Source organism: Pelodiscus sinensis, chromosome 5 (assembly GCF_052426305.1).
Source record: "Pelodiscus sinensis isolate ZL-2025 chromosome 5, ASM5242630v1, whole genome shotgun sequence".
In the NCBI taxonomy this organism is placed as follows: domain Eukaryota; kingdom Metazoa; phylum Chordata; order Testudines; family Trionychidae; genus Pelodiscus; species Pelodiscus sinensis.
The window spans coordinates 121,606,907-121,630,894 of record NC_143056.1 but is presented as its reverse complement, the minus strand read 5'-3'; the positions used below and the strand labels follow the sequence as shown (position 1 = coordinate 121,630,894).

Genomic DNA, 23,988 nt, shown 5'->3' with positions numbered 1-23,988 from the left:
GCAGTAAATTGTCTGCATGGTTGTTTACAAATACACCATTCATACTTAGCCCAAGTGAAAGAGGGATCACTTTTGGGGATTCACAATCTGTGAATTAACTAGGGAACCCATTCCAGATGAATTGGTTACCTAGTAGTTCTGTGGGGACCTGGTCTCCTGAGTTAACACATGAGCTCAGGGGTGGTTATGGCTCCTGATGAAAAATGACTTTCTGGTGGGTTTCCTCCCCACTCCAATCAGCAGCAGTTATCATGTCTCTCATTTCTTGTGCTGGGTGGTGTTTTGCCTGGAAACATTAACATGCCTCCAGCCAGACTAAAAATTAAGGGTTAATAAAGCTTTAATCTAGAGTGTGTGACTAAGCCACCTGCATGGACATTGTCTTTATGGGGGATGTTAAGATTGTTCCCCACTCTGGCATGTTGAATGCAGAAGGTGGGGGCCCACAAGAAACTGTAAAATAACTTGCTACTAAAAGCTTCAGTTTCAGAACTCTCCTAGGTCATATATTCCCTGCCTTTGGATGGTACATTGCCACCACTCAAATGCAAAAACCCCTTTGCGAGCCCAAGAAAGTGCATTTTGGAATTCCTTCCTACAGGGTACCCTCAAGCTCTTTATCCCTCTCTCAGGAGAGAGCTTGAAAAAGGAAAAAACAAAAAAAACGGTTCATTCTAATAACAGTTTACCTTGCAGTTTTAGGCATGTGGATATGGACCCTCTTGCCTTCTAGGACACAGATCATAGGCTTTAAAAGATGATTTTAGTAACAAAACAAAGACTACCTACTTGGTAAAACATTACTTGGTTGCTAGGTGCTACAGAGCAACTGGAAAAAGACAAGCTTAAAGACAGAATTGTTTTCCTGGGATTCAGTTTAAAAGTTACAGTGTGTGGGGATAACATAGGCTCAGCACAGAAAAGTCCAACAAATCCCAAAATAAAGACAATAACCTAATTGATTCTGACTAAACATTTCGGCTACGTCTACATTGGCACCCTTTTCCGGAAAAGGGATGCTAATGAGACAAGGCGGAATTGCAAATCCGCGGGGGATTTAAGTATCCCCCGCGGCATTTGCTTGAACATGGCTGCCGCTTTTTTCCGGCTCGGGGTTATGCCAGAGAAAAGCGCCAGTCTAGATGCGATCTTTCGGAAAATAAACCCTTTTCCGGAAGATCTTTTATTCCTACTTGAAAGTAGGAATAAGAGATCTTCCGGAAAAGGGTTTATTTTCCGAAAGATCGCATCTAGACTGCGCTTTTCTCCGGCATAACCCCGAGCTGGAAAAAAGCGGCAGCCATGTTCATGCAAATGCCACGGGGGATACTTAAATCCCCCGCGGATTTGCAATTCCGCCTTGTCTCATTAGCATCCCTTTTCTGGAAAAGGGTGCCAATGTAGATACAGCCCATGTGTGGTGCACACATCACTATTAAATACAGAGGACTGAGACAATCTGGTGCCCTAGGTCTGAGAGTTCTCAACTTCTGCCTGAGTTGCAATGTCCCGACAGCTGTTTTTAGCAAGGAGCGCGAGCGTATCTATTCGTAATGACTTGCAAAACCCTGTGTGGCGTCAGGGTCTGATGTGCACTGACTGCATTTCTCTTTTTGCCTGCAGTTCCAGAGAGGAGTGTGGGCCTTAAGCACAGGTCTGTGTGATGCCCTGATGACCATGGATGTGATGCTGTGCACAGCCTCTATCTTCAACCTCTGTGCTATCAGCGTGGATCGGTAAGTACATCCCCCAGCTATTTAGTCCCCCTCAGCCTGTCTGTTGTCTGGGTTTGACAGCCTGTCCCCTAGGAATCACTGAGGGCATGTTTTTCCATCTGCCTTCCACATGGAGGTGCTGAGCTCAGATGGGCAGTGGTTTTCCTCATTCCCGTGCAGGGATTCCTTAGCCCCATTCCGCCTAAGGAAGTCACTCTGGCACTTACTATTTCCCGCAGCTCCAGTGCTGGCAGAGATTCACCTCATCACCTCTCCAAACAACCTTAGCACTGAATGTGCTCCACATTTATCAGTTTTTAAGCTTACCACTTTTACCAAGTCAGGCGGGAGCAGTCAATAGTGAGTGATGCCAAAGGCAGAAACCAGGCTGTTGAGAGCTGATGTTTGCTGGGTTTGGCTCGAGAGAGTGAATGATGTCTAGAATAATCCTTCAGCCACCTGGATTCCAGAGGTCTGCCCTAATTCCCACCTAAGAGGACCAAGCTGGGGCAAGAGGAACATTAAATCTCAAAGCCCCCTGCAGTCCTGGCTCCTCTGCTTGGAGGGACAAATGGGTGTGGTGTAGAAACAGGCGGTTACAAGCTGAACAGGTACCAAACCCGCTTCACGCAGGCCACCAACAGCCGTTGGATGCCTCCTTTGTTTTGGACGCTGCAAAAGCAACTATGCCCAGCACCATGGGCAAATGTGGACCGTTCTGTGGTGGCGAGGCTCCATGTGGTTTTCCTGCCTGTCACTTTGCAATAAGCAGGGCAGAACCCAGCATAGCAGGTGGGAATGAGAAATGGGTGGCAGCAGCAAGATATTGCTGCATCATAAAAGGCTGTTTATTGTTAAGGTGCTATTGTTCCTTTAGGGAGCTTGGAGGTGGTGGTGGATTCCTGAACAGAAATATGTTAGCTGGGCCAGTGAAGGGATGTGTAAGAAACAGCTGAGAAGTGATCACTTGGTCGCAGAGCTCTGCAAAGCTCTGTTCCCTCTTTGTTCTGTGGTCCCCAAACACCAACCTGAGCTCCTTCGGGCAGCACACGTATAACCAGACGAGCTCCCTGAAAGATTTAATTACAGCCCAAGGCACTCATGCAATTTACATTTCAATAGGTCAGCTCTGGCATGTCAGCAGGACATGAGTTGAGAACCTATTTACTAAGGATTAACAACTCTGTCAGAAGGTACATTTGCTACATCCCCATTGCAAGGTGTGGCTGTTAATCCCTGGCCAGTGTCTTACACACCCGTGGCTCGTTGCACATGCATCATCTGCCTCATGGAATCAAGCGGGCTACAAGACAGACACTGTCTGGGACCCGAGGTGAGGCAAGGAGGTGCTTTGCTGGGTCAGAGCAGACTGCTCCATCCACACCCATAATCTGGCATATGCTCGAGGGCCTACAGTGAAATGCATCCCCTCCATGCTGCAGAGGCTTTATATTGAGGGAGTCTTGGTGAGGTGAATGCCAAAATCCCAGGTGGTGGAGCACACGGGCCAGGCATTCTATGTGGAGCAGATCGTGTGGGTGGGAGTGTGTTAATGACATTGCTGTATGGGAAACCCAACCTGGGACCTGTAGGGCAGCTCTCTCTCTAGGGCAATAAGAAGCAATGTGTGGGAACTCTTAGTAGTGATTAGAGCAAGTGTGGGGAACCTAAGGCCCGGGATCTGGCCTCTGAGGTTCAGGGCTCCCCTCCTCTGAGGCTCCAGCCTCCCCACCCCTGCTGCCCCTCTGCATGGCTGGAGCATGCAAAATCTACTAGCCTGGGCCCCCCTAGGCTCTGGTGTGTGAGGGGAATGTGGGGAGTTTCTTTCTCCTTTTCAGTCAGGGGCCAGCTCCCGGCTGATTTTTCTGTGGGTCAGTGGCCCTCAAACTAAATAAGGTTGGGGTGAGGAAAAAGCGACTGCGAGAGCCTTTTTTCAGAGAGCCAGGCTGTTCTCCTCCTCCGGCTACGCCGGGCGGGAAAGCAATGGCATGGTGGAAGGTGGCAGCGAGATCAGGAGCGCACGCACTGAGTGGAGAGGAGGGGATGATGCTCTATATTCTTGGGAGTGAGGAGGAAAGAGGCAGTTCACCACCTAGGGCTTGAGCAGCCAGTCTGCTAGAGGGTGAGACAGCCCGGGAAGGAAGGGAGCCTCCCTCGCTAGAGACTGGGGGAGCGAAGGAGGTGAGTGTCAGAGTGGGCTCAGGGAAGACCCTAAGGGAGCAGCTACCCTGGAACAAAGCAGTGAATGTCGCCCAGGCAAATGGCTGGGCATGAGCTGTCATCTTTGGCTTCCCTCCCATCCTTTGGCCACCAAACATGGCAGAACTAATGGATGTTAAGGCCAGAGGGGACCACTGGGGAGCCAACCAGCCTGAGCGCCTGCATGACACAAATCATAGACTCACCCAGGGATGAGATGAGATGAGATGAGATTTGTCCTGTCCCGAGGGGAAGCAGAAGTCCTGCATATGAGAAGGGAATTCTCACTAGTGTAGCGCATGGGTGTAGAGACAGCAGCACAAAGCCCTCATGTGACGTGCCGCGCAGGCGCTGGATGGGGCGGATGCTGGTGCTGCTAGCTCTGGGCCGCTGGTCCACTTTGTGCCATGCCCTGTGGCTGGTGAGGACTTGGGTACATCGGTGGAATGGTACTGCTGGGAATGGCCTCCTGGGTGGATGGTGCTCTCCTGAACACCTAAAGGAAAAGGGGTCCCGGCCAATAGCAGGATCTCAGCAGGGGCCAGGGTTAGACATGGGAGGACGCTGCCTGTTCCACTAACTATCCGAGCCCTGCACAGGTATCTTGCTCAGTGCTAGGAGAGAGGCGAGGACGAGCTCTGCTGGCACCACTCTGCCAGCTCCGGGCAGCTCCGTGCTACCAGACTTGACCTGGTTTTCTCTGCATTGCAGGTTCATCGCTGTTTCCGTCCCACTGAACTACAACCGGCAGCAGATTGACCTGCGGCAGCTGATCCTCATCTCCACCACTTGGATCTTTGCCTTCGCCGTGGCGTCCCCGGTCATCTTCGGCCTCAATAACGTCCCAGACAGGGACCCCACCTTGTGTCAGCTAGAGGACAACAACTACATCGTCTACTCCTCTATCTGCTCCTTCTTCATCCCCTGTCCCGTCATGCTGGTCCTCTACTGTGCCATGTTCCAAGGACTCAAGCGGTGGGAGGAAGCCAGGAAGGCCAAGCTGAAGAACAGCATCTATGCAGGCGGCAGGAAGCGCTGTTGCCCACCTCCCCTCGTGGAGAGGAGGCAGGCTGAGATCAAGCTGGAGGAGTGCAACCTGTATACCCCCTCCGATTGCTCTCTGCCCAGGGGGTACGTGATGAGCAGTGGTATCCAGACTATCTCCTACCCTCGTCTCCAGTACTCTCACCCAGGACACAAACAGAAACAGGCTAAGATCAATGGCCGTGAGAGGAAGGCTATGAAGGTGCTGCCAGTTGTAGTTGGTGAGTGGCTGACTCTCGTTAAGTGGATGCTAGAGCAGTGGCGGGTGGGTCTGCATTCAGTTTGGGCTTCTCAGAAAGGCTTGGTTTGTGGGAAGCTGTGTTTGGAAACTGGCCTCTCATTCAGATGCTGGCTTGAAAAATCTCACCCCCACGGTGGCACTTGTAAATCTGGTCCTGAGTACATTTAAAAATCTGGCCCTAGGTGAGTGCTTGGCTAGTGATGCCCTGTTATAGTACTTCGTTCCATCCATCCTTTAGCCAGGATTAGCACCTGGACAAAGATCTCGCCTGGTGTTGGTCTCCAGTGTCTGCCTCAGATGCCACCATACTTCAGTGTGAGTCATACCAGCGCGAGTCTTCCCTCCCGGCTCGGAACCGTTCTCCCTGGGTGCAAGACTGGCAAGGAAGACCCAGCCCCCTGTACTCTGCTAGTGCAGCATGCCCAGTAGGGTGAGCATAGAGGAGGCTGTACCGGGAGGAAGATGTCACAGGTTATCTGGTCTCCTGCCCAAAGGGCTAGGCAGAGACCTGTTTGGTCCTGGATGATGAGCAGACATGCTTCCCTAAGCAGCAAAGAGAGGAGCATTTGAATCCTTTTGTTTGATGCAAAGGTCTCATGATCCTCCGTATATGGCAGGCAGCTGGCTACAGGCAGGTCCCTGAGATTCCCAGCCCTGGCTTCCAGACAGTGAGATTGCATCTAAACAGACACATGGGTTTAAACTGGCAGAAGCACCTAGGGAGTTTTGGCAGGTTTAGTCTCAGATGCACAAAGACTCACTGGTCTTGGCAGGACTAGCCCATCTGGCACTGAGCAGCACTGACAGCCTCAGGAAACAGCCTAGAGGGTTGGCTAACTACTTCTGCTAAATGTCTATACTTACACGTGTCAACGTGCGGGGGTGGGGGTGGGGGGCAGATCCTAGCAGGACTTGCACAGGGGTGTAAAGTGCCCTGCCCCTTTATTTTTACGTCCCCGCTACCTGCTCTGCAAGACAGAGGTAGTCTCTATTGAGCTGCTACCTCCTCCCCTGTGCAGGTGGGAGGGGAATGGGTGGGGCTGGATGAGGAATGGGTGGAGCCAAGGCTCAATTTCCCCCTCCCCCATACCTACCAGGGAAGATACACTTTGCCAGGAGCAGGGCACACCTCCTTCAAGTGAAGGTGAGAGAGAGACTGCCTCCCAGGGTGCTCCCTGGGTGGGGTGCAGGACAGAGCCACGATCTAGGCCTGCAGTGGTGGAAGTTTGATCATGATGAATTGGGCACCTGGAACTAGCCATGATTCTCAAGCCATCCTTGCTCAACCGCTGCAGCCTGCAGGGCAGGAAGTGAGGGAAGAGATACTGCTCTGGCCAGTTGCAATCCCCTGGGGTAATCCGATCTCCGCTCCCCTTTCTGAAAATCCTCCTGCTCCCACGTGGAAATCCATGCTGGCCTGTCTTGTTATGGCTAATGATGATGCTTATCCTAAACCCTTTACAGCTCTTTAATCTGATAGCTGAAGGCATACAGAGACGTGGTGGGTGACGTAGTATCTTTTATGGGACCAGCTTCTGTGGGCGAGAGAGTCAAGCTTGCCTGGAGCGCTTCTTCAGGTCTGAGAAAGCAACTGCCAGTGTCACAGCAAAATGCAAGGGGGAAGCTGGTATAGCTAACCTAGGGGCACACATTGTAAGGGGCCATTCGGGGTAGAGTCGCCTGTTAACAGCTCAACAGTCAGGACAAAAAGGGGGTTAGTGAGTTACAGCTTGTAATAAGCCATAAATCTGGTGTGTTTATTTAGGCCATGAGTTTGAGGGGCAAAGCCAGGCCTACATTTTTGTATTTATATCAATATAACTATGCCAGTCAGGGGTGTGAAAAATCCCGTCTCCCCCCCCCCCCCCTGAGACATACTTATACCAGCCTAATCCACCTGCATGCAGCTGTTACCTTGCAGCGTGGGTAGATTCAATATCCCAACAGGAGCATTTTCATTTAAAAGTTTGTGCTGGCACCGCTGCCCCATAGCTTATGCTGTAGCACCTGCATGTAGACCTGCTGTAACAGAGTGATGAATTTAAACACCCAGACTTGACTTTGGAAATGGTTATGCAGGGATCGCTTTGTGTAAAGTGTTCATCCGCAGGTGACCTGGTGTTTGTGTCTTTTACCCTTTTCTTGCAGGAGTTCATTCAACAGCCCAGTGCTTCTCTGGCACAGCATCTCACTATGCTTAAGGACAGGGAGAGCCCCTTGTTAGAAGCCAGAATAATTCAAACTGGAAACTAAGATGCAGCTTTTTACTGTTTAGGAGCACGGATGTGGTGTGGGGTCTTTAAATCAGAATTGGTTTGTGGGCTAAAAGCTTTGCTGTAGCTCAGCCACAAACTGCTGCAGGAGCCAGGAGGTGATGCAGAGAGTGTGTGCTAGGCAAGAGCTGGTCGTAATCATCTTTCCTGTTGGGCCATAACATTTGTAGATCCCAACACGCTAATGACTCAAAGGCCTTTTGTGCCATGATTTGTCTGCTGAGAGGCTTTTCTGTCACTTGAAGCCTAAAACACGTGGGCATCAGTGCCAGGCCTGTTTGCCACACACTGCAGGAGACCTGTTCGGTGTAAGAGCACTCCATGCACTGTCTGTAAAGGCGGAGATTGGTGTGATGCAGGAGGACAACTTAGTCCACCCCTTAGGCTATGTCTGCACCACCACTTAAGTCAGTAAAACTTAAGTTGCTTAGTGCTGTGAAGTCCCCCCCCCCCCCCCGACAAGTTTCACAGGCATATGTGGCCATGGGGAGAGCAGATACACAATCATGCAGTGGTGCAGGGGCATCAGTACAGCTGTGCTGCTATAAGCTCACTAGTGTAGATTAGGGCTGGGCAAAATACAGCCCATGGGCTAGATGTGGCCCATGGACGCAGAGGGGACCTCAGGCAGGCTCCCTACCTGCCCTGACCTACCCCGCCCCTCTCCCTCCTGTTGCTCAGAAAAGCAGGGATGGGGCTGTTTTTAATAGTTACAAGCTCAGGGAAGGGGGTGGGAAAGGCTGTGTGTGCTGTCCCTGCCGTTAGCACAATCCCATTGGCCAGTTTCTGGCCAATGGGAGCTGCCTATTTGAAGCACAGGCAGTGCACGAAGCACCGCTCCCCCTCCCCTCAGGCTCGCAGCTATTCACAGGTCCACATGGCCCCTGCCATGGCCAGTCAGGCTGGGAGCGTGCCTGAGAAATGTGCTGGGCTGCTGGCCAGAAGTCACCCAGGTAAGCCTCCCTGCCAGAGCCTGCCGCTGGTACCCCCCCCCCCCCCCGCACTGCAGATCACAACTGCCCTGTTCACCCAAACTCTCTCCTGTACCCTGTTCCATACTACGAGCTCCCGTGTGTACCCAGCCTCCGTCCCAGACCATGCACCTCGTCCATTACTATCATGGAGGCATGTGACCCTTGACCATGTTCCAGATTTTTGGAGTGCCCCCCCCCCCCAAAAAAAAATTATTGCACATCTTGGTATATAGACTGCACCTTACAGCTCAGCCTCCTGTCTGGTCACAAAGGCACAATGCCAGGGTGCAAGAAGCAGGTGGAGGCCATAGCATGGTTGTGTGCATGTCCCTGTGGGGCTAGCTCATGGGTGAGGAACCTTTTTTGGGTTGGGGGGGGACGCTGACCCACAGAAAAATCAGTTGGGCAGGGGAAGCAGAGCAAGCTGGGGCTCCCCACTGATGGGGAGAGGGGAGGAGCCCTGAGCCCTGGGAGCCAGACCCAGGCAAGCTGGGGACTGCGTCTGCTCCTGGCCTTAGGTTCCCCACCCTGATCTAGATGGTGAGATCAGTCAGCTTATTAAAGACTAAGCCCTTCTGAGATACCTCTGCTCCTTGCATGACTTTGAAGTAGTTTTCTTGCAATGCCATGAACACCCTTTAATCCATGCACCCCCAACAGCAAGCATTTGAGCCCTAAATGCAACAGCATTGCGCCCCCACCCCCAATCAGGGAGGTGGTAAAGAGCCACAATGACAGGGGGGTTCTCCCGCCCTCCCCCGCACCTCTGTTCTGTCCTGCATGCTCAAGGCATCACTATTGTTACTTGCTCGCTGATTCAAGCACACTAGGAGAGCATGGGGACCTTTTAGGCCACTGGTGGGCAGCCTGCGGCCTACAGGCTGTAAGACCCATTAGAGTCTGTGTGTGGCCCATGAGACGTTTTGCAACATACAGGTTTGCCACTGGTTACCACAGTGACTGCGGGGATGTATCTATGTACAGTGTGGGGGGGCTAGGGTTGCCAGATGGTTTCACAAAAAATACCAACCCCCACCAAAAAAAAACAAAAAAACCCACAGAAAGTGTTGGGGGGGTGGGGGGGGCGGGCAAAGGACCAGGGCCGAAATGCAGTCACAGCCCCTTTAATTCCCAAGCCGCTCCCCACTTCCTCCTCCACCGCATGTCCCAGGTGGCCTTCTGTCAGGTGCCTGAGCTAGGCCTCAGGAAGAACTGAAAATACCAGACGTTTTAGATGTCCAGTATTTTCTGAATTTTTTATCAGACGGAAGGTGCAAATACTGTGCTGCCTGTTTCAATACCAGACACTTGCAACCCTCTGGGGGTAGGGTTGCCAGATGGACTCCCAAAAAATACTGGCCACACAGTATTTCAGAGCCGCAATTGAGCCAGCTGGGAGGCGGTGCCAAGATCGGCACTGGGAGCCTGTGATTGCACAGAAGCCTTGAGGGGGCGAAGGGAGTGGCTGGGAGTCCCAGCCACTCCTCCTGCCCCGGCTAGGCTTCTGAAGCGCCCAGAGCAGCGATCGCAGCCCCCGCCTCCTAGCTGTGACTCCCAGGCTGGGAGGCAGGGCAGCCATCAGCGCTGGGAGCCTGTGATTGTGCCTGTGCAATCACAGGCTCCTAGTGCCAATCATGGGCCCGCCTTCCAGCCGCTCCCCCCCACCCACACCAGGCTTGCGTCCGGTGTGCAGCCGGAAAAATCAGAGAATACTGGACATTGTCCGGTATTCTCTGATGTTTTTTACTGGACAAAGTGCGCAAATACTGAACACCTGGTAACCCTATCTCGGGGGCCTAGCCCAAGGGGCCCCCACTTGTGGCAGGCTCAGCCTGGTCTGGCCAGAGCAGCCCACATAGGGCTGCCAGATGGTTTAACCAAAAATAGTGAACATCCCCCCTCCTCTTCCAAAAAACCAAACCAAAACAAAAAAACACTGGGGAAAAAAATTCTGTTGAGAAAATTTTTAAAAAAAAAACAGCATGGCCCCTTTAAGAAATGTTTTTGAGGCTTTTCAGTCCTCACAGGCTGCCGGTGGCTGTCCACCATCTTGTCTCCCTGTGCCAGGCCGGATAGCTGCCCTGTGTAACCCGGATTTTCATGTCCTGGGATTTTTGCATCCTGGCTGGGAAAAAAAATCAGAAAGTACCAGACATTTTAGGTGTCCGGTATTTTCTGAATTTTTTTACAGGACGGGAGGCAAAAATACTAGACTGTCCAGGTCAATACTGGACACCTAGCAACCCTACAAACCAGGCCAGGCCTTATTGTCCGTTCTATCCAGCCCTACTCCCATTTTACCCCCTGCTGGTGAGAGCCCTTAAAGGGCTTTTTTCTTCTAGATAGCTGGGCAAACGAATTTCCCTTTTACTTCCATTTAGTTGATGAACTAGTTTTAAGAGAACCCTCCACCAAAATCAGTACCTTACTAGGCTATAAAATCCTTTGTTATGCCTACAGGCTTTAGACCCATATTTTAACATAGCGAACTTTCATAAAAATGTCTTATGAAAAATCACGATAACTTAGTGTTGCCCTTTTCTAAAAACAACAAACTTTGTTATAACCACACTCAGTCGCGCTGACTGATAATTTAAAATGCCTTTGTTTCTGTGAGTTTAAATAGGCAGTGATCTGGAATGATCGCTTTACGAATTCAACTTAAAAATACTGACGAAAATGTAAAACAGAAGGGCTACGGCTACACTGCATTTTGTTGCACAAAAAGCTATGCAAATGATACGCGGCGATGAATATTGCCACGCTTCATTTGCATACCTAATGAGACGCCATTTTGCAGAAGAGGCTTTTGCACAAGAAGGCGCTGTCTACACTGCTCCTTGCACAAAAAACCCCTCTTGCGCAGGAGCCGTTCTGCTGCTTATTTTTAGGAAGAACGGCGCCCAAGAGCGGGTTTTTTGTGCAAGAAGGAGCAGTGTAGACAGCTCCTTCTTGCACAAAATCCCCTTCCACAAAATGGCGTCTCATTAGGTATGCAAATGAGGTGTGGCGATAGTCATTGCCCCGCATCATTTGCATATCTTCTTTCACAACAATGCACAGTGTAGACGTAACCCATATGTATCATGGATTGCCTAATAATTAATATTGTATGCACCACGACAACTGACAACCTTACTACAGAGTTTTTGCAGCTAAATCTCTAACTTCAGGCTATATTAAAAAAAACCCAGCCCTGTGACTGACATTTTTTTATTCTCAAATTTAGTCCTTTTAATTATGTACCTTCTGCTTGTCCAGTCTTCACAAGGCAGCATGCAGAGGCAAATAGATGCCATTAACGTTAGAACAAATCCCCCCCTCCCCCATGTCATTTGCTAGATTGGGTTCTGGGATTTGACTGGAAGGGGTGAGCAGAGAGAAGAGGAAGATAGTGGAGAGGGCAGGGCCTGGGCAGAGCATGGGTGGGGGCACAAGCTGGGGAATTTGCCTCCCCACACAGCAGCTTCACCCACCATCCATGCCAGGACCCTCCCCCTCGTACTGGTGTGCAGCGTGGCTGACTGTGCTGTGTTCTCTCTCACAGGTGCTTTTCTTTTCTGTTGGACACCTTTCTTCGTGGTACACATAACAAGAGCCCTCTGCAAATCCTGCACAGTCCCCAGCCAGGTCACCAGCATTGTCACATGGCTGGGCTACGTGAACAGTGCCCTCAACCCCATCATCTACACCATCTTCAACACAGAGTTCAGGAAATTCTTCCGCAAAGCTATGCACGTCTTCTGCTAATGATGGTTCCTGCTGGAGGCAGGGTGGAGCTAATTCCTGGAGCACAGATGAGGACCTTGTGTGATTTTTTTTTTTGTATAGCTCATTAAAGTTTGATTTCTTGCTACATTCCTGTGTTTTGCACTTTTTCCATGCAGGTGGGGAAAAGTCTGCACTTTTAACAGCCAAACAGCACGCGCCGGTCCTGGGCAGAATTGTCCATGGAGTCTAGTACCCGTGGCCTAATGCAATTCTTGATACAAGGGAATAAAAATTGGGTCTATGGTTACAGATTGGGAAGGGGCCAGAGCAATGGTCCATTAGCCTGGCTCTTCCACTAGCCAATGCCTGATACTTCCAAGCAAGGCATGAGCCTGTCACATGTATAACCTGCTGGGGAGTCAACTGCGAGGAATCTTTAATTATCTCCTGCTTTGCTCTGAGGGCTACTCCAGCATTCAGTAGGATAAACATTGGTGTGCACTTGCCCTCATTGTGGCAAACAGATCTACTGGGCAGAGAAGGCGGTTAGAGTGTAAATACTAACAGGTCAGAACCCTCTCTTGGCACTGCTGCAGCACGACCTGAGGGGAGATTAATATAGACGGGCCAGGGCAATCGCTGAGAATACTTCAAAGCGCAGGTTCTGCTGTTAGACACCAAAGCAAAGAGCACAAGAGAAAATATTTCAATCTAGATTCCTCCATTCTGGCCAAGCCCCACCAGAGCATTCCTTGCTTCCCTGACAAGCATAGTCAGGGCCCCTGCTGCATCAGGCATGAAACTAGCTAAGTCCGAAGCAGGGCACATGCTACCCTCCCTCAAAAGGGACAGAGCTACACTGTGGCCCTCCAGCCTCACTGCACTGAGGCAGGTCTCCATGGCAGATTCTTAGCCACGCTGTGGAACTATCTGCTCATCCAATCAGATTCCCCAACAGAGCTTGGTCACAGGAGCATGCCTGGCTCATGAGAGAGAGCCCACTTCAGGGCAGAGAGCCCTCATTGGTGAGATGCTTTACAATTACAATTGCTTTAAACCCACCAAGTGTGAACTCCTAAAGCACTTTAACAGTCTTACCCTGGAGTCACAGACAAACTCCTTGGCTACATCTACACTGGCATGCTCTTGTGCAAAAACTCTTCCAGAAGAGAGTGTCTACACTGCCATGTGCTTTTGCGCAAGAGCATCCGTGCCAGTGTAGACGCTCTCTTGCGCAAGAACGCTCCGATGGCCATTTTAACCATAGGGCTTTCTTGTGCAAGAAATTCATGTTGCCTGTCTACACTGGCCTCCTGTGCAAGAATAGTTGCGCAAGAGGGCTTATTCCTGAGTGGGAACATCAGAGTTCTTGCGCAAGCAGCTCTGATTTCATACATTGGAACATCAGTGTTCTTGCACAAGAACTCGTGGCCAGTGTAGACAGGCAGCAAGTTTTGGCGCAAAAACGGCCGCTTTTGCGCAAGATCGCACCAGACACAGCCCTTCTGTTTGCCAAGCTATTTTGCAACCCAGGCAAGTTGGCATTAGTAACAGGCAGTTGCTCTATGGCAAAGATCACAATATAGGTTACTCCCAGGCCCAAAGGACCAGTCACTCAGATCTCAAACCAAAGACTATACCCGTAGCCAGTGCTGTAATAAACTAATGCTTTGTCCTAAGACATGAGTTATTACAAGAATAAAGCATGCAAACATATAGATGCACACAAATGAATTACTCTATGAGAGAGTTGTATTAATCTGTCATCTTTGCATGTCTTTTGGGGCTAAGCCAGGTTGACTAGAGATCTTGTAGCTCCAGCCCTGTAAGACTCAGAACAGCAAAAAGAGAAAGGAAAATTTTCTGTGGCAGCTATTTGAATTTGCCTTTTGCACACAGACGCTTCGTAAGCACGAAGGAGCAATTAACACTGGCCCGTTCAGTTGATAGGCCTTCAATACCTGCTGACTGGGTTCACAATTTCAGAGCAAACATTTTTTATAGTTACAAAGCAGAAACTTAAATATTACCTTATAGCAGGGGGGTTTCAAAGTTGGGTAATGGGCTCACCCAGGTAAGCTGCTGGCAGGCTGCGAGATGCTTTATTTATCTAAGCATCCATAGGCACGGAGCCCTGCAGCTCCCATTGGCTGTGGTTTGCTGCTTCCAGCCAAGGGGAGCTGTGGGAAGCAGCAGCCCGGCCTATGCCGCTTCCTGAGGCTCCCCTTGGCTGGAAAGGGTAAACCGCAGCCAATGGGAGCGGCGAGGCTCCGTGCCTATGGGTGGCTGGACAAACAAAGCGTCTCACAGCCTGCCCCACCCAACTTTGAAAACCCCCTGCCTCATAGCACGAGATGATATTATAAGTGAGATTAATGCACACAGCACCGTACAAGCCTACCAACGTCTGAATACACAGTCACACAGCCAATCCCCATCTGAGCCAGACTAACACAGGTGAAACGGGCTGATTTCCAGCATGCATACATCAGGACTCACGCTCATGCTCCACCTCCCCAACGTAACGGGCGAGACGGTCCGGCTATCCTGAGGGAAACTCTGATAGAAGTCCGTAGCGGTCCTGATGTGCAAATCGGTCATCCGACCTGGGTATCAGGACTCAGTAAGTCTGGCAAGAGCTGGCACCTGCTCTGCCAGTATCACTCATGGTTTCTGACAGGAGTTAAGGATGTATTTAAAAACAGGGAAAAGAGCAGCCTGAGATTCAACGTAACCCCCCTCCTGCCGTGTCAGTGAGCTGTGACTTAGCAAGCAGAGTGCAAGGTTAAGAGCCAGGAAGAAGTAAATTCTAATCCCAGCTCTGCCACTGATTTACACTGAGCTGCCTCTTATCGTGGCCTGATTTGTCAGAGGTGTGGAGTCATTTGCAATCAATAGGCGCTTCAGACGTTGTGACCCACTTTTCAGTGGTGTTCAGTTACCTACGCCTGACTTTTCTAGCTGTGAAGGGAGAATCCTTGTTAGCTCTTGAGGGGGGCGCGCACGCGTGTGTGTGTGGTGATTATAAATGCAGAGCATTAGGATTATGGCACTGAAAAGAAAATGACATAAAAGAGAGAACAAACAAAATACAAAGGCTCTGCTGAGAGATGGAGCATCGCCCTGCCACAGACAGTACCACAGCCTTCAGATGGCTGCATGTGCAGCTGTTAATTACTTTGAGTTTCATTAGGATCCAGATGTTTATTTTTCCCTGAACACTAGTTGCTGGATTTTCAACAGTTCCATTCTTGCTAACGAGCTTGTGAAATACTAGGCAAACTCGCTGATGAAAGGGACGCTGATGTTTCCTGACAAACTGACAAGAGCGGTAAATGAAGAAAGCCAATTTGCAGGGTAGCCAACGCTCCTTTCCAATTAGCTGTCGTCTTTGCAAAGAGCGCCAGGCTCAGCAAGAAACCAGCCCTCATTTTTGTACCAGATTACTCGAGGCTTATTCCAACACCGTTAGTCCCTGAAAAGTGTTTTTCCACACTATAAATATTAGGACTGGCACATCTGGTGGTCTCCGTTTTTGCTGGAGGGTCTTGGAGATTCATTGGGCAGATTCACACGTTAATGGAAGGGACTGGGAGCCCTAATGCAGGCTTCCCTTTCTGAGAGTGTTAATTAGGCATTGGGCCTTAAATAGGCATTCAAGTTTTAGTCTCAGTAACAGCAGTAACCCTTCCAAGAGCTAGCCCATCAATCTGACAGGAATTAACAAGATCCCCAAGTTTAACTCAGTATGTAGAAAGCCTCGTGTATACTCACCCACGCTAGCTCTGATTCAGCTGACTACGGGGTAGTATGAAGTTCCCATCAACGGGGACGTTTGCCGAGAATTCCTCTTTCACATGGGATCATTTTCTACTGTAAAAACTTGTTTTGATTTCACTAAAATAAACTCTTTTGGGCTTGATTTTCCATCCTAGAGCAGCATAAGAAGGGCACAAGACTATTTCCTTGTTTTTGCAGCTCACTTTTTTAAAAGTGAGCAGAACAGCTCTTAAAATGACTCTGCAGTCGCAAGCTGTGAGCTATACCCAGGGAGACTGAAAAACATCACATTTGCAATGCAGAGCACTAGCTGGAAATCAGCTCCTCCCCTCCCATCCCTGGGCCTGTTTCCCTAGCCCTAATGGAAAAGTAGCTCTGGGAATAGGTTGTCTTTGCTGGGTTTGAAGAGACAACAGCCATCATCTTCCATAGTGAGGAATGGGTAGAGACCTCAGCCCCCTCCCCAGCCAGGGAGGCATGTAACCTTCCCTGGCTAAGGGTTCCTGCCCACCCAGGAGTCTGCCACCACCAGCTTCCCGAAGGATGGAGCTGGCACCTTTGGAAGGCAGGAAGAACAAAGGGGCCAAGGGACAGAGATGGCACCCTTGGAACACAGGGCTGGAGAAACTGGTGGTGACTAAGCAGGAAGCTGGCGGAGGGTTCGAGTCCCTTCCACCCTAGGATCTGCCACCACCAGCTTCCCGAGGGATGTAACCTTCCCTGGCTAAGACCTTCTCTGTCCACTCCAAAAGTTCATCGAATCCCCCACCCCCATATCTAGAAATGCTTCCATCCCCTCCCTGGCCAATACCCCTTGACCAAGACACCACCCTCTACAGAAAACCCACTGACCCATACAGTTACCTACATGCTTCCAGCTCCCATCCAGCACACACCATATGATCCATCATCTATAGCCAAGCCCTTCAATACAACCACATCTGCTCTAATCCCACTGACAGAGACCAGAAACTTCAGGATCTCTACCAAGCATTTATAAACCTCAACTACCCACCCGGAGAAATAAAAAAGCAAACTGAAAGAGCCAAACAAATACCTAGAAACCATCTACTACAAGACAGACCCAAGAAAACCAACAATAGAACACCACTTGTCATCACCTACAGCTCCCAACTTAAACCTGTCCAACACATTATCAATAAATTACAGCCTATACTGGAACAGGACACTAAACTCCAAGAAGCTCTGGGAGACAGACCCATAGTCTCCTATAGACAACCACCTAACCTCAAGATGATTCTTACCAACAACCACAGGACATACCACACTAATACCAACCCTGGTACTTTCCCTTGCAACAAACCCCGTTGCCAGCTTTGTCCACATATTCACTCTGCTGACACCATTATTGGGCCTAACCAAGTGAGTTATAAGATCAAGAACACATATTCCTGCACATCCAGAAATATAATCTATGCTATCATGTGCCAAAGTGTCCGTCTGCTATGTACATTGGACAAACATCTCAGACACTTCACCAAAGGATCAATGCCCACAAAACAGATATCAGACAGGATCACAAAGAAAAAACAGTTTCTTGCCATTTCAACCAGAAAGGACACTGTCTCAATGACCTAATCACATGCATCCTACTTCAGAAGACATTCAAATCTGCACTTGAAAGGGAATCCTCTGAACTGGCATTCATGCTAAAATTCGACACTCTCGGGGGCATGAACAAAGACCCCAACTACCTTACCCATTACAAAGATAGCTTCCCTAATTATCACCTCTAATACCATTAACTCACAGACATCTTCCCTTCCCCACCTCTAATATCATTAACTCACAGGCATTTACCTTCCTTCCCCCCCCCCGCATGCCCCCTCTGTTCTGTAATGTGATTTGTCCTTTTCATATGTGTTCATTTTTTTTAATTGTATCCTTTGATATATATGGCTGTGACTATTTTCTTCCACTATTTGATCTGAGGAAGTGGGTCTGGCCCACGAAAGCTCATCATCTAATAAACCATCTTGTTAGTCTTTAAAGTGCTACATAGACCTGTATTTTGTTTCACCTTGACCAAGAGGCTTTCCCCAACTCTGTACCTCACGGAGACGGCTCCTCTTCCTCTCAGTAGCACTGGCAGGTGGTGGTCCTGGGAGTGGGCTCCCCTACTGCAATAGGGTTGGGAGAGAGAAGCCTTCTGCTCCCTTCAAACAGCTGCAGCAGCTAGCATGGCACCTTGTTGGGGGCAGCATGTTGCACTCCCCAAGGCACACTGAGCAGCTGGTGGCCTCCGTTGCAGCTGCTGCATTTGCACTGGGAGAGGGGAACACGGCACTGGGCAGAGCCTGCTCTAGCATTCTCAACAGGCTGCAACTCATTTTTCTGCCTTCTCCTACATGGTGTCTCTGAGTCGGCCTTGACCGGCTCCCTAGTGCCCCACGTTCCTCAGCAAGGCCAGAATCCCAGGGTAGTCTTCCCCACTTCGCCCTAGCACTGGTAACTAAAGGATGTATCCACGTTTCCAATACAGGGCTCCCCAGGCAGGGCCCAAAAGTACTTGGACTGTGGCCTGAAGGGCCATGTCAGTCGGTTGCTTCCTAAGTCACAGTAGGCCAATTCCAGCCCGAATGCTGCTCTATTATCTTCTGCCAGGGGCAAGTTTAGCCTGCTTTGTCATGGGATGGTACCCTGATTACCAAAATTAACCTCCTCACTGCCTGAGGCTGGGCAGAGGTACAGCAGGCATTACTTGCATGCCGGGGGGGGGGGGGGGGGGGGGCGGTGGTAAGATTTTCTATCTGTGATTTGAGCAACACTATTGTGCCCTTTTCAGCTTCCCCAAAATGGCAGGTGTCTTTGCGGGCAGATAATTTCTAGTGGCTGAGATAATCCAACTATGCCGCCCCCCAACATCCCAGCAGGGAGGACTTCATTCCATGCCACAAGCGTTGCAGACAATGTTTAGCATCTCACGGGCTGTATTTCCCACTGTGCTTAGATAAGATGTGGGCCTGGTGCTTCCTGACACTTTTGCAAATAAGAAACTCAGAGCTGCGGGAAGTCTGGCAGGCAAAGGCAGGAAACTGGAACCGGAATTGGGGGATATGAAAATATTTTGCCAATAAACAAAGGAGACAGTGGGGTCAAGTCGTTAGTTAGAGCAGGGGACTGAGGGTGAGACAAAACAGGAGTCAATGGGAGTTTTGCCACTGATTTTATCAGGGCCCTGATTTCACCACTGAATTCTATTTATGGCTTCACCACTAATACATGATGTTAGTTGGGCAAGTCACACAGCCTGTGCCTCAGTTTCCCCATCTATAAAACAGGGACAATACCTTGATCAGTTCAGTCGAATTCACATTTTCAGAGAGCTTAGAAATTCTTGCAGGGAAGGTTCTACACATGCAAGATATTATTAAATCATCTGAAATACTCAACAGATAAGCAACCAAAAAATGAAGAGCTAGAAATCAATCATGGAGTTGACATAGCTATGAACAGGGACCAAAGCCCACTCAGTTATAACACTATATATCAAGAATATAATCTTAATGGAAGTCCATGGAGTTACTCCAGACTTATACCATAATAACAGACCCGAATGAGAGCCTGCTGATATTTTGTGTTTGGGCAAAGCAGAACCACTTTTATTTTTGCCTTGTTGCACATCTGTCACGCTTAGGTTATAAAAAGGTTTCAGTTGAAATAAGGAATGCAAGGAGAAACCATTTTCAAGAACTGATTGCTAGCCAGGGAGATGAGCTCTGCACTTATACAGAGTTAACATTAAGAAAACAAGGCACATTTTCAGAAACTCACTATTTTAAATATCTCAAAAACTACACAACACGATAATTAAGCTAACATGGAAAAAGCTATTTTTGAATTATCCAGCTTGGACCATGTTGAGGACATTTCCAATATTTTATGGCCAAGACTTACAAAAGTAATTCATGGGAATTGAGGTGACTAACTGAAATGCAACAATCTGCAGCTCACGTAAGCTACTTTTATGATTTACTAACACAGACTGCTCTTTGCTCAATAATTTATTATGTTACTTATATGCCTTGAAATGGGAACTATTAGCGCGTCACTATTGCTATAGTCCTTTATTCATAAAACAGCCTTATTAAGTTAAGGAAAGCTAAGCTAAGGCCCAATAGCTGCTTTTATACAGATACATACAAAGTATTAAGGATGCCAAAGCATTTTAGAAGACTAGACAGTAAAAAACCAGACAATTTCTGCCCTACTTAAAACCCTGAGTCTCCCTTTTGATTCATTTCATATAGCAATAGCTTAGCATAGGAAATGCAGAAAAACAACACTTCCAAATTAAGCTGTAGAAGAAACTTAGGGAAAGAATATAAATTATTAGAGCTGATCCCAATGGTCAGTTTTTGACAATATATTTTGTAGAAAATTTGTTTTGTCAATTTCCTCCCCCAAAACTCAAACAAACAAGCAAACAAACAAGTCCTTTTACTGAAAGCTGTTGGGTTTTTTGACTACCGTTAGAACTGATTCAAATGTTTTGATCAGACATTTTTAGCAACGTTTTAATTGCTGCCAAAAACTAACCAACCAACCAAATCAAGCAGTAATTTTCTGAGTGGACTATCTGGGGAACAGCAGGGCTCTTAATAGAGAATGCCACAGGATCTTTAGTTACAAGTTACCAGTACGTCAAATTTACATTTTTTGCTCTGTTCCTCCAACAGTACCAGTACGGAACTATTTCTCTCTCTTTCTCTCTCTGATGGTGAATAAAGTCTCTTAACAAGATAATGAATATGAGGATAACAAAAAAACAAAAAAAGCCATGAAAATAGTTATTTCAAGTCTAAAAGCAATGGGTGTGTCTAGTCTGCAATATTAACACTCAGAGGTGCTATTTCCAAGCTAATCTACCTGTTATCTAAGGCCCCTCTCTATGTTCTGGTGTGAGAGTCTGCGGAGATGCGCAGTTGCATTTTGCCTTATTCTGGCAGAACAAGCTATACCTCGATCAAGAGCTTTATTAACTTACAGCCACAACTTTGCTTCTGGTGAATTCAAAAGTAGCTCAAAAAAGTTTTGCCTTCTAGCATTTCCTAACCCAACCAAGAAGAATGGGAAACAAGTACTTCACTTAAGTCAGGAAAAGGAACAAGCTGAGCCACTTCGAACACACTCAAATTACCAATGAGAAGACACAGAATATTTCTCTTTTCCCTAATATGTTCTCAATTAAGATCAATTACACACAGACAGTGACTGATAATTATTGCCACCAACCTGTGCTAGATTTCAATCCTCCTCCTAGGGGAAAAGGCTTCATGTTCTATCAAAACTATCCTCCAAACCATCCCGTTTTTCTTGGTTCCAGCTGGAACTCCAGACAAGAGACTGTTATTAGCAGAAGCAATCTTACTGGAGAGGGACCATGTGTGATACCAGCAGTACAGGAGTCTAACCTGAGATTGCAAACCAGTTTCCCCCTTCTTAAAGCAAACTCTGGTTTACTATTACAATAACATTAGGTTTCATTGATTCTAAGGCCAGAAGAGACCATTCTGATCATCTAGTCTGACCTTCTGCATAAGAGGTCCTGGAATTTCACCGAACCATCCCTTAACTTCTGCCCATTTGTCAGTCTACTGATTGGGACTGTGCTTAATTTTAAGTCAGGATATCAGTCCCATGGTGAGTTCATGTTGAGTGAACAGAAACAATGAGGAAGGCACGTCAGTAGATTTCTTGCCTGGGTCAAAGAAAGCATGGAGGAAGTTTTTCTTACAGGTCAGTGGCAAGCCCCAGGTTCAGTGTATTTGAGGATACCTCGCCTGATAAGTCTCAGGGTATGTCTACACTTGCACCTTCTTTCGAGAGAGGGATGCAAATGCAGCTGAGCGAAATTGGAAATGAAGCACGGATTTGAATTTCCCACACTACATTTGCATATTCGCATTATGGCGCTATTTCGAAAAAAGAAACGCTGTCTAGACACAATTATTTCAAAAGAAAACCCTTCTTCTGAAATAAACCTCATTGTAGGAGGAATAAGGGTTATTTCAGAAGAAGGGTTTTCTTTCAAAATAACCGCATCTAGACAGCGTTTCTTTTTTCAAAATAGCGCCATAATGCGAATATGCAAATGAAGCACGGGAAATTCAAATCCGTGCTTCATTTGCAATTTCACTCAGCTGCATTTGCATCCCTCTCTCGAAAGAGGGTGCAGGTGCAGACATACCCTAAGTTACCTGTTAATTTGCCTTGCTATGCCTATTTAGCTAAATTAGCCCTTTTTGTAGGCATTTACTTCAACTGTCAGCATTTTGTTTCAATAGCTGCAGAGAAGTTCCACCATCAATATGCGAATGCCAGGAAAGAAACCATTTTATACTCTTACTTTGGCTCAGGTAGATCCAATTTTGGCAAGATGGTTATCACAAAAAGGCAGCTCAAAAACAGTGTTGTGTTGCTTCACCTGACTGTGCTGAGCAATCAGGTCCATGCTTTCTGTTTAACAGTGCTCCGGCAAACACTCTTGGTGTAAAAGGAATATTACAGTAACACGCTTTCATGATTTCACTGTATTTTGTTTAATGACATGACATCTTCTGTTTATATACAAGTGCAGAATTTCCAATATGTAAAACTTAGCCCTGGGGGAGAAATGAATTAGAAAAAGGGGCTTCTATTGACAGAACACAGTTTTATGATATATGTTTTTAAAGAAAATTAAATTAAACAAATGAAGGAACATTTATTGTTTCACATGAGAGGTAGGGTAGCATGGGGTGGAATGGAACACTGGCACATCTTAACTTTCATTCCAACCACTGTAGACGGCCCTCAGAAGAGATGGCTCTAACACTGAAACCCCTCTGCTGTGCATTACAAAATCTTGCAAGTTTTACTTTATAGTCCAAAGTTCCTTAAGTGGGGGTGGCCTCCTGATCAGCAAGTCTAGTTATCTTTCCCAGATAATGTATCCTTAGTGTCTGCTTTGCTAAGATTTCAAGTAGGCCTGCAGAAAGGTGCTCAAGCATCTTTGGAAGACGAGCTCACTGATGGGAAGAGTTCAGATCCTAGATAACCAACAACATGAGCTCCCATCCAGCTTGCTGATCCAGCCAAGCACCTTCCCTTCTTATCTAGGACTTCAGCGACGTAGATTTTTCAGACTGCAACTTTCTCCATGACGCTGTCTGTGACATGCACCTCATCCGCTTGCACCGTGACTGTGGCTGACTGACCACACATGTGCTGGTGATCTTTCCAATCCTGCAAAGGAGCATGCAGAGAGAACGTGAAGAGAGACAGTGTCAGAAGACGGTGGGTATATCTAAAGAGAAAAAACACACCTCAGTGCCAAGCTTGTTGCTGTGACCCTCTGTGCACAGGTCAACTAACTTGGGCTTCGGAGCCTGGGCTCCAGTCAGAGCATCTACTCTGCAAGCACAGATCAGCTGACCTGGACCCTGAGACTAACCTCTGTGAATCTTTTTTGCTGTGTCGACATACTCTGTATGATCTTGTGAAAGCCAATAGCAGCAGCACCAGATAACGACTTGGGAACACTTATTTTTATAGTATGTCTGTTTCCTTAAAGAATCGCTACACATTTGTCAGGCTTTATAAACCACATTAAGGAACCACTTCCCTGACACTGGAGTGAAATGCAGCAGTTTCTTAACAGTGCACAGAAAAATCATACCAATTTAGGAGAGAACATAAGGAATGAACTTCCTATCTGACTGAAATCAAAGGGAATGAAAGGCAGAAGGTCAATTCCCCTAACTGGAGTTTACTTAGGACACCAAAGGGCTACCACACCCCGGTGAAAAATACAACAGGAGTTTTAACGATCATAAAATGGCAAGGACCTTGGATGTAAATTTCATCTGAAAAACAACAGGTTTCTAGCACTGTGCTGGGACACTGTTTCAGTACAAACAGGGGAAAGTTGGTCTTGGCCAGTACAGGAAACTGTCACCATTCGCAGTGGATGCATTCCTGCCACCACCGCGAATGGCAAAATTCATGAATACTGGGAGCCACAGCCCCCCGCAGGGAACTCACTGCAG

The 23,988-nt window shown here is 48.1% G+C and overlaps 2 protein-coding genes across 8 annotated transcripts in view; one reads left to right on the top strand and one right to left on the bottom strand.

Annotated features, from left to right (window-relative positions):
• Nucleotides 1-12,264, top strand: part of DRD4 (dopamine receptor D4) — a 101,628-nt gene extending 89,364 nt beyond the window's left edge. For all 3 annotated transcript variants that reach the window (XM_025185555.3, XM_075928257.2, XM_075928256.2), the window contains 3 exons: nucleotides 1,624-1,736; nucleotides 4,626-5,179; nucleotides 11,994-12,264. In XM_025185555.3, the coding sequence (XP_025041340.3) occupies nucleotides 1,624-1,736; nucleotides 4,626-5,179; nucleotides 11,994-12,196 (870 nt within the window). In that variant the 3' untranslated portion in view covers nucleotides 12,197-12,264. The remainder of the gene's footprint in view (nucleotides 1-1,623; nucleotides 1,737-4,625; nucleotides 5,180-11,993) is intronic.
• A 9,849-nt stretch (nucleotides 12,265-22,113) lies between these two features.
• Nucleotides 22,114-23,988, bottom strand: part of DEAF1 (DEAF1 transcription factor) — a 44,378-nt gene continuing 42,503 nt past the window's right edge. For 2 of the 5 annotated variants that reach the window (XM_075928248.2, XM_075928247.2), the window contains exon 12: nucleotides 22,130-23,185. In XM_075928248.2, the coding sequence (XP_075784363.1) occupies nucleotides 23,081-23,185 (105 nt within the window). In that variant the 3' untranslated portion in view covers nucleotides 22,130-23,080. Of the gene's footprint in view, nucleotides 23,186-23,988 lie in introns of all 5 variants that reach the window. The other 3 variants (XR_012903684.2, XR_012903683.2, XM_075928246.2) reach the window with 3 other exon arrangements.